Source organism: Peromyscus eremicus, chromosome 7 (assembly GCF_949786415.1).
Source record: "Peromyscus eremicus chromosome 7, PerEre_H2_v1, whole genome shotgun sequence".
NCBI classification, from domain to species: domain Eukaryota; kingdom Metazoa; phylum Chordata; class Mammalia; order Rodentia; family Cricetidae; genus Peromyscus; species Peromyscus eremicus.
This window is the reverse complement of record NC_081422.1, coordinates 54,174,253-54,197,110: the sequence shown is the minus strand read 5'-3', so window position 1 is coordinate 54,197,110 and position 22,858 is coordinate 54,174,253. Positions and strand designations below refer to the sequence as shown.

At 41.4% G+C, this 22,858-nt stretch overlaps 2 protein-coding genes across 5 annotated transcripts in view; one reads left to right on the top strand and one right to left on the bottom strand.

The window, feature by feature from the left end:
• Window positions 1-5,290, bottom strand: part of Myo9a (myosin IXA) — a 214,235-nt gene extending 208,945 nt beyond the window's left edge. For all 4 annotated transcript variants that reach the window (XM_059268022.1, XM_059268025.1, XM_059268027.1 and 1 more), the window contains exon 1: window positions 4,887-5,290. The gene's annotated coding sequence lies outside the window, so the exon portion shown is untranslated. The remainder of the gene's footprint in view (window positions 1-4,886) is intronic.
• A 251-nt stretch (window positions 5,291-5,541) lies between these two features.
• On the top strand, window positions 5,542-21,761 carry Senp8 (SUMO peptidase family member, NEDD8 specific). The gene is made up of 2 exons (XM_059268021.1): window positions 5,542-5,684; window positions 20,531-21,761. The coding sequence occupies exon 2, from the start codon at window positions 20,567-20,569 to the stop codon at window positions 21,209-21,211; it is 645 nt and encodes a 214-aa protein (XP_059124004.1). The 5' UTR covers window positions 5,542-5,684; window positions 20,531-20,566; the 3' UTR covers window positions 21,212-21,761.
• The last annotated feature ends 1,097 nt before the right edge of the window (window positions 21,762-22,858 follow it).

Sequence of the window (22,858 nt, the reverse complement as noted above, 5' to 3'; positions counted from 1 at the left end):
GACAGTACCCACTGGGCGGTGGTGTCACAGACCTTTAATCCCAGTACCTGGGAGGCAAAGACAGGTGGATCTCTGTGAGTTCAAAGCCAGCCTGGTCTACAGATGGGAGTTCCAGGAAGCCAGGGCTACACACAGAGAAACTCTATCTTGAAGAACCAAAAATAAAATAAGACAGCAGCCAGGAAGCAAGGTGTTGGCATGGTAATGACATGGTAGTTACAAAAGGCAGAAATGAGGAATAAATGGAAACTCTAAGACAGAAGAGGAAAAGATGGAGAGAGAGATTAATAAGCAAAAATTAATAATAAAGCAGCAACTAAACTAAGGTAAAACCTACATCCTGGGTGTGGCTCAGTAGTAGAGTGATTCCCTGGCATATACAAGGCCCTGGGTTCTATTCACAGCACTGACATAAATTAAAGTGAAACCTGTCTTCTCCTGTTTCCAACTTAATAGGTTCCTTTCCTTCTTGAAGTCAACTTGTTTCATTTTTCCTAGGCTCTCTTCTACATGTCCATGTTTGTTTTCCAAAAGCACTCCTTAACTACTTAAGGTAACCTGAGTCTCTTCCTTGCAACTAAATGAGCCTAAGAGTATTTCAGAATACTGATTTTGGCAGCAGTGCAAAGAATGTACAAGAAAGTATGGTGAAACAAATAGCAGAAGACAGAAAGCAAGAAGACCATTTGGAAAGCATCACAGAAGCCTAAAAGGCATTTGAGTTTATCTAAAAGAGAATACAGGAGAAAAGGAACAAGAAAGATGTGAAATATCATGATAAAGAAGATGCAAGACATAATGACAAACTGGATATTGGCAGTATGACTGAGTAGAGTAAAAGATGATTTTCATGGGTTCCTGAAAACTTCATGAGAACAGAGGGGTGCCATTAATCAAGATAAGAAATCAAGATAAATTGAGTAGCAGTTTCTGTCTGCTCTGTTCCTGGGGAAGAGAGGCAGAGAAGGTTCTGTTTTATTTTTGGAGTACTTATGAAATGTAAGACCATGTGGAGGTCTATTACCAAGTGATTTACAGAGGTGTAAAGCAAAGACAAGAGTTCTAGACAGCCTCTGCTGATGTAGGAATCAATACATTAAATTGATGCCCTTTTGTTGGTTAGGGAGTATGTTTTGTTGTTTTGAAGTTTGTTTGTTCTTTTTTGAGACGGAGTCTTTCTACTTAGCCTGGCTGGCCCTGAATTACTGGCAATTCTGCTTCAGCCTCCCAAGTAATGGAACTACAAGTACCATGCTTGACTGCAGTTGATAGATTTTTAAAATATTTGAAAAGTCTGTTTTACTTCAAACTGTTAATATTCTTTTAAAAAAATTTAATCACTCAAATGAAAAAAACCTTAACATTCTTGGCCAACTTATTCTCAAACTTCCTGTACCTCTTTGAAACTATTAAAGATTGAAAGGCTGAAGTGGTTAAGAGCACTTGCTACTCTTCCAGAGGATGCAGGTTCAAATCCCAGCACCGACATCAGGCAGCTTATAACTGCCTATAACTCAAGTTTCAGGGGAGTTGATGCCTTCTTCTGGCCCCCACTGACAATGGCAGACACATACACACACGATTAAAATTAAAACAAGTAAATAAAGACTGAATAAATATCTACATAATTCCAAATGATGAGAAAAGATGGGGCTTATATTACTAATTTCTACTTTAGTTATATTGCTTTTAAAACATAGAAGTTTAGCTGAGCATAATGGTGCACATTAGCAGTTCCAGCAACCTAATTAAGTAGCTGAGGCAAGGAGATCAACCGAGCCCAGGAGTTCAAGACACATCAACAGCCATGTACAACGCAGCAAAAGCACCATCAAATTAAAAAACAAAACAAAAACAATGAATTTATACCATCTCCTCATAAACTGTATACCACTAAATTAATTGAAGAGAAAAACTGTTTAAAAGTTATACATTAGCCCTTGTGTGGTAGCACCTCTAATCTGAGGGCTTCGTATGCTCAAGAGTTTGAGACCAGCCTAGACTATATAGAGAATTCTAGGCTACAAAGAAAAAAACGCTATCTCACAAAAATAATAACTGGATTGAAGACACAGCTCAATTGATAAAGTGTCTGCCTAGCATACACAAAGTCCTGGTTCAGTCTCCAATACTGCATTAAAGAGATATGGTAGCACATTTATGCAATCTCAGCATTCCGGAGGTAGAGTTAAGAGTTCAAGGCTAGCCTGGGCTACATGAGTTTTATGGTCAGCCTGAGGGGCATTACAAAAAGTATTTATAATGGGGCTGGAAAGATTGCTGAGAGGATAAGAGTTCATTCTGTTCTTGTAGATGACCCTAGTAAGGTTCCCAGCACCTATGTCCAGTTGCTCTAACTGCCTCTAACTCCAGCTTCAGGGGGTTCTGACACTCTTCTGACTCCACACACTTACATGCACATAAGCACACAGAGACATTCTCTAAGAAATAAAAATAAATCTTTAAAATAGTAATAGTAGTAGTAAAAACAACACATTAGATTGTAATTTGCACTACTAAAACTTTTGAAAAGAACATAATCTAGGTATTTATGTGCTTTAAATATTGTTTCTGCCTGGACTCTCTTCCCTTATCTATATACCTTTGCCTCCAAAATTTACTACTAACACAAAACCAGATGTTATGAATTTCGGTCACAAATTCAGCTACCTAATAGCGGTTTATTTAACATATCACAACTGAACCTATTCCTCTATCATGAAATAAAAATATTCATCATGTAGCCCCCCCCCATATAAGGGAAAAAGATTAGCAAGATATCTAGAATTCTGTCCTCTCTGCATCCTCTTCCCTCAAATCACTAATACCCAAATTCAGAACCATTATCACCTTGCTGACAGATTCCTGGCTTTAGCTTTATTCTACTCTTAATCTGCTCTAAAGTGACTTTTAAAAATGAAAATCTGAACATTTTGGTCCCTCACTTCAAATCTTTCAATAATTTATCTGATAAATATAATTGCCATCAAAACCAGTCACACAGCTGTAGCTCAGAGTCGATGAGAACATTACTTTAGGTACACTTCTCTGTATAGGTTCAATACAAAAACAAACCATCAGATTTTTTTTCAAATCATGAAAATCAATTATACATAACAGCTAATACATTTAAAATAAAGCATTCAGGAATTTTTGAAAATGGACTGAAAATAAATCCAAGTCTATGAAAATGGAATACTATCCAACCAATAAATGAAGCTTTTCCATGTATACTATTGCTGAATGATCTCCAGGACTTAGCAGTATTATATGAAAAGGGGAACCACTTGTGTGTATTTGTGTATCATAAGACTGTAAGTAGATTTAAGCTTGTAAATGCTGGAGATATCACCCCATACTAGTTACAGAAGCTGAAAAATAGAAAGTGTGTGGCTGGAAACTAGAGAAATCGAAACTTTTTTAAAACTATATTATTCTTCTGAACCTTTTGACTTTTAAACTGTGTCTCATTAGTACCTACAATGTCAATTGATTTCCCCCCTATATTACACACACACACACAACACACACACACACACACACACACACACACACACACGATGAAAAAATAAAACTTTAAGTCTAACTACAAAGATCTTATTATCCCTCACCCTTACATCAACATTAAAATTACACACTTAACACTTAATTTAACATTACATTTCCTTCTTGACATCTCAGGAGTACAACTTCATTTTATTCAACATTCTACTACTGAGAAGGCCCTTAGTAAAATGACTTCAACACTGAATGACATTTATACTTGCTCCTTGGAGAAGACAGCAGCACCGGTTGGTAAAAATTACTAAAACGACATTAGTCTTCAGGGATTAAGAACAGCTATAAATCCTGTTTTCCTAACAAGTTCAAAAACAGTACATCCAAAACTCCTCTAGCTAAAACCTATATATCTGTATAAATCTACAAAGAGGTGAGATAAATACTATATGGAGACTTGCTTATCATCCTTGGTGTAATGCAACTTAATCCTTACAGAAGCCCCTAAAGCGTCAGACTTGTGCTGGTTCTTTCGTTCTACAAAAGAGACAAGATGAGGGGCAAGCTGCTCGACCTTGTAATGGCACACATACCCTCCCTCTCTGGGCTTCCACACTCTTCTCTCTCTTTCCCTTTCAGCAGCCAGCCCAAAAGCTCCAAACATGGATCTCAGTCTGACCCTTTAAAATCCAACGGCGTGAATACACTGGACTAAGTATTAAATAACCTCTTCAAGTTTTCCTGGAAATTTCTTTTCAACCAAAGAAAGGATCCCGATTGGGTAGAAAACAGGTAACAAGGTTTGCTTAAGGAGTGGTCTTCTAGAGAAGGTACACCACCAGGACTATGCTGGTGATTTGAGCTGACTCAAGACCTACTAAGTAAGAGCATCATGACAGTGGGGCTATCTGAAAGCTTGTATGGGTAAGGGGAAAAGCTGGCCAACTCGGCTGGAAGTAAGCTGCGGGAGGGTCCCTAGGAAGGCTGGAGGAGCGATGATTCGTAGGAGAACCAAAGATCGGGGACGTTGCAATGGGTTAGGAAGCATTAGTGGCCGTGGCTCCGGGACTGGGATCCGTTCAGACGTAACGGAGTCTAGAGGCTCCAGTCAAGAGTCCTAAGAGAGTCTAAAGGGGCAGGAGGAGGAGGGGGGCCGCTGGTGAACAGAATGGTGTCTGGTCAATGAAAGGTAGGAGGCGGGTAGAGTCTAGAGGGGGATTCGGACCGCATTCGGGCGTTCGCCAGGCTTTAGAGAGGCAGAGCCGCTCGCGGGGCGTCTCCGCTGGGGCGGGGCGGGGCAGCCCGCCGGGAGCCAAAGAGCCGAGCGGGAGACGTGGGCCGGGCCAGGCCGGGCGGCAGGGCCGCTGAGCGGCTGGGGCGGGTCTTACCTCGGGCTGTGCCGCGGTGGCCACCACAGCCCCTTCCTCTTCTGCAGCAGCCGCTTCCCACCCTCGGTTTCCAGGGTCAGGCCAGCGAAAAACAGCAGAGGCTGAGGCCGCCAGGGGTCGGACGGTTCCGCGAGGGTGGGCCCAGCCGCCTCAGGGTCCGAGCGAGCAGCGTCCGCGCATCCCCCGCCCTGTCACAGAGACTCCGCCCGGCCTGGGCAGGCACATCCCCCGCCGCACCCCGCCTAGAGAGCACGCGTTGGAACGGCCGCCTCAACCGCGGTCTCCGCTTCTGCCCCTAGGGACCGGTATCTCCGCCGCAGCCCCTCGCCGTCCTGCCAGGACTTTCCGTCAGCCACCGCCAACTGCCTCCGCGTCCCCAGTCCGCTTGGGCCTGCGCGCCCGCGCCCGCGCCCCCGACCCCGCTCACGCGGCCCCGCCCCGCGCGACTCTCCGGCAGCAGACGAGCAGGCGCGCGCGCACTCACCTCCCACGCCCCCTGCTGCCAAGCCCGGGACGGCCCCGCCCGGCCCCGCCTCCGCACGTGACGCCACCGGAGCGTGGGAGCTGCGCTTGCGCGGACACGCCCCGTTTCCTTCCCCCCCCCAGTGGCCCCGCCTCCCTCTTTTCTTCCTCACTTTACGGCCGTGCTAAGAAATCTTCGTTAGAGTCTCTCCGCTTCGAGATAGAAATGTCGTAAGGTTGGAGAGGCAAACTCTGAGTTTGCGACCTTAGGTCTCACTTTCCGGCCAGTACAGAGATCCCTGAAGGCTGGTTGGGTTGGTGAGGCCTGAGGAATAGGTAAGAAGCCTCCTCCCTACTTGGGTTTGTCTCAGTTTGTGGAAACAGTGGATCGCTTTGCGGTCCACGCAGACTCTAGCCCCTTCCCCTTTCTGCGGCTGGATTCTCAGCGCCGCCCCTTTCCACACACGCACGCCCCTCCCCCACTTGTCCCCGCCCCCGAGTCCAAGTATTTCTTTCCATTCATTCCACAGACTTTTCACTGAGTGGCTTCTCTCCTGTAAGCCCCAGAATATCAGAAGGGATGAAATAATCTCAGTTTCTCGAAGCTCTGTGATATAGGAAACAAAGAATCCTCCATCGTAAACACAGTAAAATAACACGGGATGATCTGAACACAAACGGGGGCGGTCCATGATTGCAGGGGAGGACTTTTCCCAAATGACTTTCAGGCCTGTTGAGAACTTGTGTTAGAACCTGTAACTGGTCAGAAAAAATGAGAGAAGTACCATGGCCGTGAGATTGGCAGTACAAAAAAGCATGTGACGGCGACCTAGAAGAGCAAAAAGTAAGAGGATTACCATATACCTAGTATAAACCGCACAGGTAGACTTCAGATTAAAACAACCGGACTAGGTGGCGAGTTTAAGGCCAGCCTGGAGTAAATAGCAAAATCTTAATCACAAAAAAAAAGAAAGAAAAAAAAACTTACTAGAACGAGTGAGGGAAATGAAGAACCAGATGTAGGTGCAAAGACTGTCTTAAAAGATGGCAGACTCCCCGAGTTGGCTGCCTGTAATCCCAGCTCCTGAAAGAAGAAGAATAAGGCAGTTGGGTAGTCAAATGGGAAGCCAGTCTAAGCCAATTTTTAAAAAAAAAAAAAAAAAAGGCAGATGTGGTGGAACGCGCCTTTTATCCTTACGTTTGGGAACAGGCAGGCCAGCCTGGTCTGCATAGGTAGTTTCAGGCTAGCGGGGATACACAGTGAAACCCTGTCTCAAAAAACGAGAGTAGTTTAGCTCATTTAATAGAACAAGCGCTAGGCTCTGGGTCGGTCTTGACTGGGGGTGAAGGTTTGACATGGAACCTGAAAGTAAATGATAGAAGGGTAGAGGGTAGCAGTAGAGCATGAGCCTGTCCATTAGAATCACCTGGAATACTTTTTTTTTTTTTTTTAAGTAAAACTAATACTATTGCCTCTCCTCCCGCCCCCCCCCCCCCGCCCCCTTAAACTAATGCTCACTGGGTGACTAACAATAAGGGTAAAGTAGTGATGAGAACTGGGAACAGACAAGAAGTTGAGGGAGTTGATTTCGCAACCTTAAAGTTGGAATCTTCTGACAAAGAGCTGAAGATATGATGAGGAGCTTGAGCAGAATACTGAATGAATTAAATAACTGCTCTAAGCACAGAGGGAAGGGAAGTTGCGGCTGCCTTTCCAGTCAACACTGGAAGAGGGAGGGGAAGGCAGGAGGTATGCACTTAGTGCTTTGTGCATGCTAGGCAGCGCTCCACCACTGAACTGCATCTCCAGCCCTCTTTCTGCTCTTTGCTTTTGGTTTTTGTAACAGGGCAAGCATATCTTGAAACTGTCCTGTAGCCTAGTCAGGCCTTAAACTTTCAGATCCTCCCTGCATCGGCCACCAGTTCTGCTTCCCATCCCCAAACCTAATTAGATCCACTTCACTTACTGCCCCTTCCTCTTCCTGGCAACCAGGCTTTGTAAGCTATGTCCAGTCTTTTGTTTTGTTTTGTTTTTCAAGACAGGATTTCTTTATGTGGCCTTGGTGGTCCTAGAACTAACTGTAGACCCTAGGCACAGATCTGCCTGCGTCTGCCTCCCAAGTGTTGGGATTAAAGGCGTGGACCACCATCACCCCGTGCTATGTCCAGTCTTAGAGTTCAAGAACCGTCCACATTTTTAGCCACTCCCCCCAGACATTCCTGTACACTCTGCCTCGACAATTCTAAGTGTCTTGCTCATTTACTAATCATTGAAATTATGAACAAGATATAAAGATGTTTAAAACAGAGCCCTCTTAGAATTACAGAGGATTGGGGTAAACAGACTTTTAAACAAAGAATAATTAACTTGACAGTCAAAAAAGAGCTGTAGGAGGTAAAGCCCAAGAAAGCATGGCTGCTGTATATTAACTAGGGTTAATCAAAAAAAACCTGTCTGTCTGCCTTCAGATAAGAGTGATGATCTGATACGGCTACAGCATAGTATGAAGTCTAGGGGTGGGGGAAAGATGAAGATGATAAAACGTGTGAACATACTAGGAAGAGCCTTGAATTTCATGTTACAGGACTTAAGCTAGCTACTTTAAGCAATTTATAAATATAAATGGCAAAAGCTCTTAACCTCTTACAATCTAGATTCCGGGGTTGGGGATTTAGCTCAGTGGTAGAGCACTTGCCTAGCAAGCGCAAGGTCCTGGGTTTGGTCCTCAGCTCTGGAAAAAAAAAAAAAAAAGACAAAATAATAATCTAGATTCCTTTGGCAATTTGGTCTGTCAGCTTGATCTCAGAAAATTCATTTAAATGTATACAGTAAAATGCATAGAAATAAGAAGCCAATATTAAGTATTTAAACACCTTAAAATATGTAGTGTAATTACAGATGTACTTCTTTATGCATTAAGTAGCATGTAGCAACAAGCCTAATTATATAATGTCAAAGGAGTAATGAGTATAAATTATATTGAGATACCTGCAACGACTTTAATATGATATAAAATTATCAGATTTTTAGTGACAAAGACACTGTTAATGCTAAAATGATTGCCTACAATTATTGAATAAAATACTAACTTTGAGCCAGAATTAATTGAAAATGAAGGTACATTTTTTTTTCCCAGTCCAAGGTCTTAGAACCCTTAAATTTTAATCACATCCTGCTCTATGGATCCCCAGCTTCAGAATAACCCAGTGTAATAGTTTTAAGCAAGAATATGGCACATCAGATCCATGTTTGGGAAAGATGATAGGTTAGGGTGAGGATAGGGAAGTGGTTACTTTTCTATTCCTTCTTTACCCCTGGGGCAACAACTAATCCAATAATAACCCACTGTTCCCTAATAGCCAGAACCTTCATTGGCAGTAAGCTTGTGGATACATATACATGTAATTGCAATTCTAGAAAATTTTTCTGGAAGGCAAATTGGAGCTATTGTTGGAAAATATGTATGCTAAGCTGTAACTTCTTCATCTGGAAGATAGTGAGATATTAAAGTTTTGTAAGAATATGGTTGTAGTTCTATTCAAAAAAAATTAATGCAGAATAATGCCTCGGTTAATTATAAAAAAGAGAAGATAGAGTTGGGAGTGGTGGCAAAGGCTTTTAATCCTAGCACTTAGGAGGCAAAGGTAGTTAGACCTCTGTGAGTTCAAGGCCAGCCTGATCTACAAAGCAGGTTCAAGACCGCCAGGGCTATACATCAAGACCCTGTCTGGGGGTGGTAGGGTAGAAATGAAATGACTAGCTAATTAATTTTTAAAAATTGCATTGCCTCTCAAGGCTCAAGAAGGTATTGAAGTCTATACTTCCAGCACTTGAGAGAGTTAAGCTGGAGGATCCTAGAGAGCTTGAGGCCTGGGCCACATAGTGAGACTCTGTCAAAAGAAACAGAGACAGGAAGACGAACAGAAGGAAAGAAGCAAAACTAGATTGGAAAAAAGTATATCCCCAGTTTGGAGATCGACTTGTACTTTGTATGGTCAAGAGGTAAGTTCAGCGGTTAGTATTGTTAGTACTTCTGTGAAGTAATGACTTAGCCACATGCTCAGAGATATTAATAACAGCTTTCCAATCAGATTTCATCTATACATGGGTGTAGTTCATTTTGGACTTGAAGTCAGGACACCTGTTGGTCATCTGCAGCCATACCACCCTCCACAAACAAGATCGTATCTGATCTCAGAAGCTAAGCAGGGTCTAAACTTGTTAGTAGTAAGATGGGAGAACACTTCTCTTCTTGCCAATCCTTTCAACACCTAAGGTGAATAAAACTCATTAACAGAAAGAGCCTCAAGGTGCAGATAACCTATCTCCTTCAGACACCAGTCAGTACTGGACAGTGTACCAAATGACTGCTAAAATCCCAGTTAGTGTCCAAATTATGTGCTTGTCAAGTATAGTCAAATTATGAATGTGGGATTTCAGTATGGCTAATCACAGTGAGTAAAGTTCCTTAACTTCCAGAGCCAGGTTCTCTGAGAAGCCTTCTTCAGCATAACTAGCCTGGATTGACTCTGTCTGTCACAGAGTTGCAGAAGCCATCTGGGTGGTGATGTGGTTCAACACAGACTAAAAACTCAAGCTCTATAGAGTGTGAGGTTTGGCTCTCTGTCCCTTTTTGAGGTGAGGGATGGGAACAAGACCATCTGACGACTGAAATAACACTAAAAACTAATGAAGTTTTTTAGAGAATTTTATTACATCAGAAAACTTCCACAAGGTCCTTTCTATGACTTCCAATTAAATGACTACTTCTCTCATAATTATCTGTTATAAAGGTACTACATCATACTCTGAACACCAAGAACCCCTCAGTTGTCTCAATTAGAGCTATTATCTTGGGTATCTGTAGTATAGGTTCAAAACTCTTAGTCCTACCCTCTCTGATAGCCAATGAGTAAAACCCTCTCACAGTGCTCTGATAAACTCAGTTCTTCCAAAACAGAGGCTTGGGAATCTCTAGCCTTAGCTCATTTTCTCACTAGTATTTTTGTTTGTTTGTTTTTGTTTTGTTTTGTTTTGTTTTGTTTTGTTTTGTTTTGAGACAGGGTCTCTCTGTGTAGCTTTGGAGCATGTCCTGGAACTTGCTCTGTAGTCCAGGCTGGCCTCAAACTCATAAAGATCCACCTGCCTCTGCCTCCCGAGTGCTGGGACTAAAGGCGTGCACCACCACCGCCCAAAACCGCTCTTATCAGCTCTTAGCTACTGCTCTGACCGCTTGGGCTTTTAACTCTGCATTTGGCTCTGTGTTTCTTATTTAATAAGACCGTTACATCTACAATCTAGGACTGGAGAGATGGCTCAGTGGTTAAGAGCACTGGCTGCTCTTCCAAAGGACCTGGGTTCAATTCCCAGTGCCCACATGGCAGCTCACAATTATCTGTAACTCCAGTTCCAGGGGACCTAAAACCCGTGGCAAAACACTAATGCATAGAAAATTAATGAAATAAATAAATTGAATTCCTGATCCTCTTGCCTCTACATCCCAAGCATTAACATTTAAAGACAAATTGCTAAAGCAGAAAGTTTTAGATATCATGACTAGTTTTTTATTTTGTTTTTATTTTTGTTTTTCAAGACAATGTTTCTCTGTGTAACAGCCCTAGCTGTTCTGGAACTCACTGTGTAGACCTCGAACTCAGAGATCCACCTCCCTCGCTCGACTCCTGAATGCTGGAACTAAAGGTGTGTGCCACCACCACCTAGCTTTTTCTGGGGTTTGTGTTTGTTTGTGGGTTTTTGTTTGTTTGGTTTGGTTTTGGTTTTTGTGGGGGTTTTGGTTCTTCCCTGCTTTTTAAACCCATTCTCTTCAGCAATGAAAACTGAGAGCCTTCCAGTGTTTTTTTTTTTTATTTTATTTTTCTATTATCAGCTTGATACAGTATAAATTCTTAACCTAACAGTGAAGTGTTTTATTGAGGCTTGCCCAGTAATTGAGTAAAACCAAAACTTATTATAAGCCACAGTCATCCTAGGGTCCCCTCTGCCATATAGCCTCCCTGGTTCTGTGGGTTGCAGTCTGATTGTTCTTTGCTTTATATCTAGAATCCACTTTGATGAGTGAGTACATACCATGTTTGTCTTTCTGGGTTTGGGTTACCTTACTAAGGATGATATTTTCTAGTTCCATCCATTTGTCTGCAAATTTGATGCTGTCATTGTTTTTCTCTGCTGAGTAGTACTCCGTTGTGTATATGTACCACATTTTCTTAATCCATTCTTCAGTTGACGGACATCTAGGTTATTTCCAGGTTCTGGCTGTTACGAATAGTGCTGCTATGAACATAGTTGAGCATGTATCTTTGTGGTATGATTGAGCATTCCTTGGGTATATGCCCAAGAGTGGTATGGCTGGGTCTTGAGGTAGATCGATTCCCTTTTTTTTTTTTTTTTTTTTGGTTTTTCGAGACAGGGTTTCTCTGTGTAGCTTTGCGCCTTTCCTGGAACTCACTCTATAGGCCAAGTTGGCCTCGAACTCACAAAAATCTGCCTGGCTCTGCCTCCCTAGTGCTGGGATTAAAGGCATGTGCCACCACCGCCTGGCTGATTCCCAGTTTTCTGAGAAACCAGCCATACTGATTTCCACAGTGGTTGTAAAAGTTTGCATTCCCACCAACAGTGGAGGAGTGTTCCCTTTGCTTCGCATCCTCTCCAACCTAGACTGTCATTAGTGTTTTTTATCTTAGCCATTCTGACAGGTGTAAGGTGGTATCTCAGAGTCATTTTTTTTCTAAGGTTTATTTATTTATTATGTATACAGTGTTCTGCCTGCATGTATACCTGCATGCCAGAAGAGGGCATCAGATTTCATTACAGATGGCTGTGAGCCACCATGTTGGTGCTGGGAATTGAACTCAGGACCTCTGGAAGAGCAGCCAGTGCTCTTAACCACTGAGCTATCTCTCCAGTCCATAAGTTTACATTTCTTTTTTATTTATTTTATTTTATTTTTTCCAAGACAGGGTTTCTCTGTGTAGTTTTGGTTCCTGTCCTGAATCTCACTCTGTAGACCAGGCTGGCCTCAAACTCACAGAGATCCGCCTAGCTCTGCCTCCCGAGTGCTAGGATGAAAGGCATGAACCACCACCGTCCGGCAAAACTTAATATTTTATGTTTAGCTTTTTTTTTTTTCCAGTTGAAATGTTTTTAAAGTATTGGGGGGCTAATGAGTCACCATGAACACAGGCTAGAAATGAACTCATGATCCTTCTGCTTGTGAATCCTCAGTGCTAGAACTGTAGGCATATGCTGCCACACCCAGCAGCTGGAGAACTTATTTTTAATCATTTGCAGTCCAATTTTATTTTCTTCATCACCCTTACAGACCAGTTTACATTTTCAAGCTGAGTAAGAATGTCATCTTGGGCTGGGGAGATAGCTCAGTAAAGCACCTGCCACAGAAACACAAATACCTGAGTTCAAATCCCCAGTGCCAATGTAAAACAGCAGGCATGGCTGTGCACAGTGTAATCTAGCACTTGGTAAAAGTCAAGAGATCTCTAGTTCTTGCTAGCCAGTCAATTTAGACAAGTCAGTGACCTCTAGGTTCAGTGAGAGATCCAATCCCAATAATAGGTGGCAAGCCATTGAGGAAAACACCCAACATTGACCTCTGCCCTCTACCAACACACATACATATGTGCGCATACATACGTAGACATGAACAGCACACATACATTCATTTATACCACATACAAAAAAAATTCTTACTGCTTAATCTTACTGTCTTAAATGTAAAATTGTTCTTGTATTAATTTTTCATATTCCAAGAGGCCTGTAGCTTATAAAAAGACTATATAAAATTAATTTAAGCCGGGCGGTGGAGGCTCACACCTTTCATCCCAGCACTCGGGAGGCAGAGCCAGGAGGAGCTCTGTGAGTTCGAGGCCATCCTGGTCTACAGAGGATAGGCACCAAAACTACACAGAGAAACCCTGTCTCAAAAAAACAAAAAATTAATTAATTAAGTTGTTAAACTGTCTAGGCTTGACTTGAACATTCTCTATAGTTCAGGCAGGCCTTCAACTTACCTCTTGCCCCAGCCTCCAAGCATCAGGGATTATAGGCCTGTACCACCAGGCCTGACTAGCCCATGCTATGTTAGCCATTGATAGCTATTGCTAGTTATGAAACAGCTAATGGAAAGCCTAAGTGTTAGAATAAATTCCAAAGGATCATCTGGTCTCTGCCACATAACCAAGCGGCAGGCAAGATGGCTCAGCAAGTAAAGGCACTTGCCTCTAAGCCTGGCTGTCTGACTCCCAAGGGTTGTCCTCACCTGACTTCCACATGCATGCCGTAACATGCATAACCCCAAACACACACTAAATAATAAATGTAATTTTAAATGGTTTTAAAGCAGTTAAGAGTGAAGGCTAGCCAGGCGGTGGTGGCGCACGCCTTCAATCCCAGCACTCGGGAGGCAGAACCAGGCAGATCTCTGTGAGTTCGAGGCCAGCCTGGGCTACCAAGTGAGTTCCAGGAAAGGCGCAAAGCTACACAGAGAAACCCTGTCTCAAAAAAACAAAAATAAATAAATAAATAAATAAATAAATAAATAAATAAATAAATAAAAATAAAAAATTTTTCTTTGTAACAGCTTTGTGTTTCTAAGAAATTTTCAGAATAGATTTCTCTACTTTACTGAGGGAAAATATCCACTTACTAAATTTCTCTGGTTTGTGAGACATTAGAAATATATTAATGACCCAGAGACAGAGGCAGGTGATCTCTGTGGGTTCGAGACCAGCCTGGTCTACAAAATGAGTTCCAGGACAGACAGGGCTATTACACAGAAAAACCTTGTCTTGAAAAATAAATAAATAAATAAAAATAAAAAACTAGCCATGATATCTAGAACTTTCTGCCTTAGCAATTTGTCTTTAAATGTTAATACTTGGGATGTAGAGGCAAGAGTATCAGGAATTCAATTTATTAATTTTCTTTTTTTTTTTTGGTTTTTTGTTTGTTTGTTTGTTTGTTTGTTCGTTTTTCAAGACAGGGTTTCTCTGTGTAGTTTTGGTACCTGTCCTGGATCTCAGTCTGTAGACCAGGTTGGGCTCGAACTCACAGAGATCCTCCTGCCTCTGCCTTCCAAGTGCTGGGATTAAAGGCATGCACCACCATTTACCCAGCTTACTAATTTTCTATGAATTAGTGTTTTGCCATGGTTTTAGGTCCTGTCTTGAAGGGGAAAAAAAAAAAAAAAGAGGAAATATCTAACTGGGAGAATAGAAACCAAAAAAAAAAAGCTTAAGCTTGATCTTTCTCTGAAAATATTTCTGCTTTGCTGCTATGACAAGTCAATCTGGCTTTGGATGATTCTTTTCTGGGAAAGTGCAAATTGAATCACACATTAGATGGTGGACCTAATCTTTTTGTTTGGGTTTGTATTGGTTTGGTTTTTTGAGATAGAGTTTCTCTGTGTAGCCCTGGCTATCCTGGAACTCACTCTATAGGCCAGGCTAGCCTCAGACTCAGAGATCTGCTTGTCTCTGCCTTATGAGTGCTAGAATTAAAGATGTGAGCCACCACACCCAGCTAGATGTAATCTTCTAATACTTGTAAACATCAACTTATTTTCAAATCTTATTGAACTGTCTCCCCTCCTGCCTCCAAATGTATAAATTTTGATGGTATATTAGATATCTAGGAATACCTTATGTTGTAACTTTTATCTTAGTGATATTTCTTCTTTTTACAGTGACAAATATCTTATGATAAAAATTGTCTACTAATAGTCTCATTTTTGCTGGGCGGCAGTGGCACACTTCAGATCCAGGACAGGCACCAAAACTACACAGAAAAATCCTGTCTTGAAAAAAAAAAATAGTCTCACTTTACAAAAGAGGAAATTGTGACTTAATAAAAGTAATTTATTTATTTATTTATAGCTGACGAGTAACAGAACCAAATGTGTTTAGGTTGAATGTTTAGAGTTCTTTTCTTAGCCAGGGTGGTTTGGCTTTTGCCTAGTTTAGTTCTATTTTCATTAGAATTCAGGGAGTTAGGCTAACATAGTCGCACTGTATAAAGTCAAATCAATATTTAGTCTACATACTTGATTTTTTTAAATTTGTGTGTCTGTCTGTCTGTCTGTGTCTGCCTGTGCGTATGTTTGAGGGTGCAGAGAAATGAGCATCAGATCCCTTGGAATTAAAGACATTTGTGAGCTGCCCAGCATGTGTGCTGGGTTCTGCACTCCAGTCCTCTGACAGAGCAGTAAGTGCTCTTAACTGCTGAACCATCTCTACAGCTACCATACTGGGTGTTTCAAAACTCACACAAACACAAAACTTTCCCCTGCATTTTTTGGTGCCAGGGACGAGACGCAGGGCTGTGTACATGCTAGGCAAACATTCTGCCCCTGAGCTAATGCCCAGACCACAAAAACTATTTGAGTAAAATGTGAGCTTCACTGGGTATGATAGCTCATGCTTGTAATACCATCACTCAGAAGGCTAAGGCAAGAGGATCAGCCTAAGTTTGGGGCCGTCTTAGGCTACATAAAACCTTGCCTCAACAAACCAATAAATAAGTAAATAATAGGAAAAGTGTCTTTAAATATGTAGAGACTCTTAGCCGGGCGGTGGTGGCACACGCCTTTAATCCCAGCACTCGGGAGGCAGAGCCAGGCGGATCTCTGTGAGTTCGAGGCCAGCCTGGGCTACCAAGTGAGTTCCAGGAAAGGCGCAAAGCTACACAGAGAAACCCTGTCTCGAAAAACCAAAAAAAGTAAAAATAAAAATAAATAAATAAATAAATATGTAGAGACTCTTGAGTGTGACTGGAATGAAGGACTAGATAGAGTGTAAACCCAGGTTAGAAGATGATCACACGGTAAGTGGTGACAGACTGAAAACCATCTAGAGACCTGTAGTCACTTCCTCTAGGGTGGGGCAGACTGTCGTCTATTCAGGTACTTTTCTTGCAAGCTTCTATCCCTAACTGGCTATTAACTGAGGGTCATAGAGAACTAATAGACAGCTCAGATGTTTACCAAGTTGTTTCATAACTATAATTTTGCTACTGTTATGAATTTTAATATAAATATCTGATATACATGATATCTGATACTCGACATGCCCCACAAAGTGGTTGCAACCCGCAGGCTGGTATAAAGGGAGACATGTGTCCAGAAACCTGGCTTGACATATGTGACTAGCCATTCCCCTTTCTAGTATGATACTTTTCTTTTTAAGATTTATTTATTTAGTGTGTGTGTGTGTGTGTGTGTGTGTGTGTGTGTGTGTGTGTGTGTGGTTGCTGGGAATTGAACTCAGGACCTCTGGAAGAATAGCCAGCGCTCTTAACAACTCAGCCATCTCTCCAGGCCAGTAAGATATTCTTACATCAAGTCCAAGTGCTTTGCCTCCACCAACTTGCACTTGCTGAACTGACTACACTGTCATTTGTTGTCAGGCTTAATTGGTTTGTTTGTTTTGTTTCTTGAGACAGGGTTTCTCTGTGTAGGCCTGACTGTCCTGGAAGTTGCTTTGTAAACCAGGCTAGCCTCAAACTCACAGAGATCTACCTGCCTCTGCCTCCCAAATGCTGCGTTAAAGGCTCAGGCTTAATATTAAAAGGATCATTTTTTTAAACAATCTTATTTGAACTTTTACATCTGTCATAAAGATGGTGTGGAACATACAAATTATGGTGTCATGTTTTCTTTTATGAAAGTCTCTTGAGAAAAAAATATCAAAAGCCTGAAGTGGTAGCTCATGCTAATAATCCCAACTCATGGGAGGCTGAGATGGGATTATTGTGAGTTTGAAGCCGGCATGGGCTACATAGCAAGTTCCAGGCCATCCTGGGTTACAGTGTTATAATCTGACTCAAAACATAAAACAACAATAATAACAAACTATTAGATATTAATACAAAGAGTGTTGTTACCTCTTCTGAGTAAGCATTTTCTTTTTACCTTGTGAACATTGTGAATATTTAACTTAACTCTCTGGTTAGCTGCCAACAATCTTAGAGCCAAGTCTGTGGCTCACCCATAACCAATGTGCTCTATGCCTCGTTAACTTCACTCCTGACTCCAGTTTGTCTGAACTCTAGTTATTTTTCTTTTCTTCCTTCCCCCCCACCCCCACCCCCACCCCCGTTCTCTTTGCTAGGTGTAGAAGCCAGGGACTTGCACATGGCAGGCAAATGCACTACCACCAAGCTGCTCTCCTGGCAATGGTAGTCATCCTTAGTAAAAACTTCATTCATACTTAGAAGGCCAATGAAGGAGGATTGCTGTATACTTCAGGCCAGCCTGATACACATAGCAAGTTCCATCCAGGGCTACTTAGGAAGAGAGACTTTGTCTCACAGTATTTTTTTAATCTCTTAATTCATGGCATTCTATGTATACAAAAATACATATAGTTTCTCATAAGCAGCCTTATAATGTTTTTTAAGTTATACAGGTTATCACATGTTGTGTGTATATAAAACTGTCTTGCACACATCATTAATCACCTCATTTTACATTAACATTTTTTCTCAGAAGGTATTTTTTGTGTACAGCTTTTTATTGGTTTGGTTTGGTTTATCAAGACAGGGTTTCTCTGTATAGCCCTGACTGTCCTGGAACTGGTTCTGTAGATCAGGCTGGCCTCAAACTCAGAGATCCTCCTGCCTCTGCTTCCTGAGTGCTGTGACTAAAGGTGTGCACCACCATGCCCAACTTTGTGTACAGTTTTGTATGGTTTGATTACATGAAATTGGTTATATCAGATTTGTATGGCTTTAGTAGTATAACCAAATGACAAAAATACTTGATCTAATAGTTAGAATTGGTTGAATTGGTATCATCATTCTGTGTTCTTCTATTATGCTTTGTTTTGTTCTTTCACTCTGCCTGTGGTCCTTTTCCTGATCTGTAGTTTTAGAAGTTCTGCTGAGTGGTCAGGCTAGTGCACAGCAGTTAACTGTTACCTCAGTTGAGTCTGTAGGCTCAAGTAAGCCATCTTGTACACCTGCAGATTTGCCTGTTAGCACAGCCTTGATTGTCCACAAGCATATTAATCCCATAAGACACCTTGTCTGTGTTTCCTCTAAGTTAACCAACCTGTTATTTAAACAAATGAATGTGAATGGGTATTTTGTTTCCAGCCTTCATTTGCTATAATTGGTTTGTAGTACTAGCCGGATTTTCTGATTATATCTATAGTATCATCTAGTTGATAGCATGAATATTATGTATACACCTTTTTTTTAACTCTTTAAATTCTGGGCTTATTTGATGCACACCTTTAATCCTAGCACTCAGGAGCATAGAATTCCAGGCCAACCAAGTCTATATAGTGAGAGCTTGTCTCAAATAAATAAACTCTTTAATTATCTTCAAGGAAATTTATTTGGCCAACTTTGCAGAGTTATGTAATGTTCTTTTTTAAAATGCTTTTTAACCAGTGACCAAAACCAAGACAGTGGATCAGCAATATAGATTATCAGGAAAAGGCACTTGTCTGTGCAAGCCTAATCACCTGAGTTCAATGCCCTAAACCCGCAAGATGGAAGGAGAAAGTTTACTCCAGCAGGTTGTCCCCTGATAGCCACACGTGCATCATGGCATACACATCCAAATACACACACATGATAAATGTAAATTTTAAAAAAATGACAAGGATAAAATCATTTAATTCATTGATCAAAATTATAGTAGCAAATCATGCTAAAACTAATGCTCAAGCCTGGAATCCTGATCCTTCTGCCAATATGTATCAATGTCAAAAGAACTTCTGACAGACATTATAAGAATTGCATTACATAGTCTTTATCCCACCCATTGAAGTTTAAATATGGGAAGTGAGTAAAAACATCACTCATGCATAAAGCTGGGCAAATTTAGGAATAGATTTCATTTGCATTACTTTATCTGTATGATTTTCTGTTCTTGAAATTCCCGTACCTTTTGTTTTGTTTTGTTTTGTTTTGTTTTGTTTTTTGTTTTTTCAAGATAGGGTTTTTCCGTGTAGTTTTGGTGCCTGGCCTGGATCTCACTCTGTAGACCAGGCTGGCCTCGAACTCACAGAGATCCACCTGGCTATACCTCCTGAGTGCTGGGATTAAAGGCGTGTGCCACCACCGCCTGGCTCCCACACCTTTTAACTGCAGCTGTCACCGCTGTCATTTTCTATTATGGAAGGAGGAAGAAATATTCTCTTATCTCTTTAAAATTAATGTTGTAATGGAAACTATTTCTTTTGTTAATTAGAAACTTTTTTCTCCACACTCTTTGAATTCATCTTTAATCTAAAAAAAATTTGTTGTTATCATGCATTATCATATTGAGACAGAGTCTCATGTAGCTCAAGCAGACCTCAGACTCACTGTGTAGCTAAGATTGACCATGAACTCCTGATCCTCCTGCTTCTCCCTCCCAAATGTAGGGATTATAAGCATGCACCACCACACCTACTATACATATTCATTAGAGTTAGAATGTGTTTACTGGTGTGATTTTTGGCAAAACATCAGCTCTAATTTTAACCAATCTCTACATTTAAATATAAAATTAAAATTCTATACTGTCTCTGAAACTTTTCATTTTCATTCTGATTGTTCATATCCAGTACATAAGCTAAAGTTTCTTTAGTGGTTTTTTGTTTTGTTTTCTTGTGTGTGTGTGTGTGTGTGTGTGTGTGTGTGTGTGTGTGTTTATTTAGTTTGGTTTTTTTTTTTTTTTTTTTTTTTTTTTTTCGAGACAGGGTTTCTCTGCGCCTTTCCTGGAACTCGCTTTGGAGACCAGGCTGGCCTCGAACTCACAGATATCCGCCTGGCTCTGCCTCCCAAGTGCTGGGATTAAAGGCGTGCGCCACCACCGCCCGGCTTAGTTTGGTTTTTCAAGATAGGATTTCTCTGCATATCCCTGGCTGTCCTGGCACTCATTCTGTAGACCAGGCTGGCCTTGAACTTAGAGATCTGCCTGCCTCTGCCTCCCAAGTACTGAGATTAAAGGTGTGCGCTGCCACCGCCACCGCCGCCACCACCACCACCAACACCACCACCACCACCCAGCTTTAGTGTTTTATGATGTCAGCATTGTTGGAAATTATTGACAAAGACTTTATAATTATATGTCATCAATAATCCTGTAAGAGTAGCTACTGTTTTATAACTTAATATCATATTCAACAGTAAATACTGTCTTCTGACTCTCCTTCAGCTTCTGGGATTTCTGAGAAGCCCTGCTCAATACAACATGGACCCTGTAGTCTTGAGTTATATGGACAGTCTACTTCGACAGTCAGATGTCTCACTATTGGACCCTCCAAGCTGGCTCAATGACCATATTATTGGGTTTGCCTTCGAATACTTTGCCAATAGTCAGTTTCATGATTGCTCGGACCATGTCTGCTTCATCAGCCCCGAAGTCACCCAGTTCATTAAGTGCACCAGCAGCCCTGCAGAAATTGCCATGTTCCTTGAACCCCTGGATCTTCTGCACAAGAGAGTTGTATTTTTAGCCATCAATGATAATTCCAACCAGGCAGCTGGGGGCACCCACTGGAGTTTGTTGGTTTATCTCCAAGATGAAAATAGCTTCTTTCATTATGATTCCCATAGCAGAAGCAACTCAATCCATGCAAAGCAGGTAGCAGAGAAACTGAAAGCCTTCTTAGGGAGTAAAGGAGACAAACTGGTCTTTGTGGAAGAGAAAGCCCCAGCTCAACAAAACAGCTATGACTGTGGGATGTACGTGATATGTAACACTGAGGCCTTGTGTCAGAACTTCTTTAGACAACAGCCAGAATCCCCACTGCAGCTACTCACCCCGACATACATCACAAAGAAGAGGGGAGAATGGAAAGATCTAATCGCCAGGCTTGCTAAAAAAAAGAAGTAGCTACTGAAGAATGCCTATGATGTTTGAAGTCTCCTCTTTCTGCCCTTCCCTATGGTGACAGCCTCAGTGCCTGAGGGAAAAACCACCAGATGAAACTTTACTATTCCTACTTCTTTGTTTTCTTGAAAAAAATGTCATCCTCTGCATTATCTGAATGGGAAGTTTCACTTTAACCCTGAGGGGAGCAGTGCATTCTGTGAAAACTTCTTAAACTTAAGTACCAGAACCTTAGAGAGAGAGAGAGAGAGAGAAGAAAACTTCATTACACAGTTTCAAATAAGAGTCTTCTTTTCTTGTTACTTTCCCTTTGGTCCCACCCCCACATTGGCTTATTCTAAAGGAAAAGCAGTGTTCCAAAGCAAACCTATGACGTACGGAATCAGAAGACAACAGAAGCAAAATCTTGTTGCACACCCATAGTGAGAAGTGTCTCACTAGAAGTGGATCATGACCTAACTCCATTTAGGGCCTTCATATTATAAAAATAAGGCATTCTCTGATGCAAAGGCTTTCCCATCTGCAAATATTTAATAAAAATGACTTTAGCCCATCTTCATCTGATTCCTGGAATGCTTTAAGAAAGGGAAACTTCATTAAAATTAATGACTGTGGGCTGGGGACATACTACAGAGGTAGAGCACCCGCTCTGGTGTCCAGGAAGCCCTGGATTCAGTCCCAACCTGCAACAAAATTTTATTTTTAATTAATTAATTTATTTTTTTAGTTACACTCATGATATTAATTATATTTGTGGTATTCATTGATTACATTTGCAGTACTCATCTAATAACTATATTTATGATATTCATTAATTACATTAATTGTATTGATTTATTACATTCATGATATTATGTCCTGATACTACTGTCCGTTTGTGGGGCTTTTCCATCACACAAAACAGAGATTCTGTACTTAAGAAATCATTGCTCTATATTCCTTTCTTCTCCATCTTGAGATAACATCTAATCTTTCTGTCTCTATGAATTTGTATATTTTTTTTGAAGATTTATTTATTCATTATAAATGCAGTGATCTGCCTGCATGTATGTCTGCAGGCCAGAAGAGGGCACCAGATCTCATTACAGATGGTTGTGAGCCACCATGTGGGTGCTGGGAATTGAACACAGGACCTCTGGAAGAACAGCTAGTGCTCTTAACCTCTGAGCCATCTCTCCAGCCCCGAATTTGTATATTCTATATATTTCATGTAATACAATTTTATAGTATTTGCCCTTTTTGAACAACAATTAAAAAAAAAACATTTTGCCGGGCGGTGGTGGCACACGCCTTTAATCCCAGCACTCGGGAGGCAGAACCAGGCGGATTTCTGTGAGTTCGAGGCCAGCCTGGGCTACCAAGTGAGTCCCAGGAAAGGCGCAAAGCTACACAGAGAAACCCTGTCTCGAAAAACAAAAAAAAAAAAAAAATTTATATACAACTGCAGGAGAAATAATACACAGATAACTTGAATATAAAAACAGGTCATGCCGGGCGGTGGTGGCGCACGCCTGTAATCCCAGCACTCGAGAGGCAGAGGCAGGTGGATCTTTGTGAGTTCAAGGCCAGCTTGGTCTACACAGCTAGTCCAGGACAGACTCCAAAGCTACAGAGAAACCTTGTCTCGGAAAAAAAAAAAAAAAAAAAAAA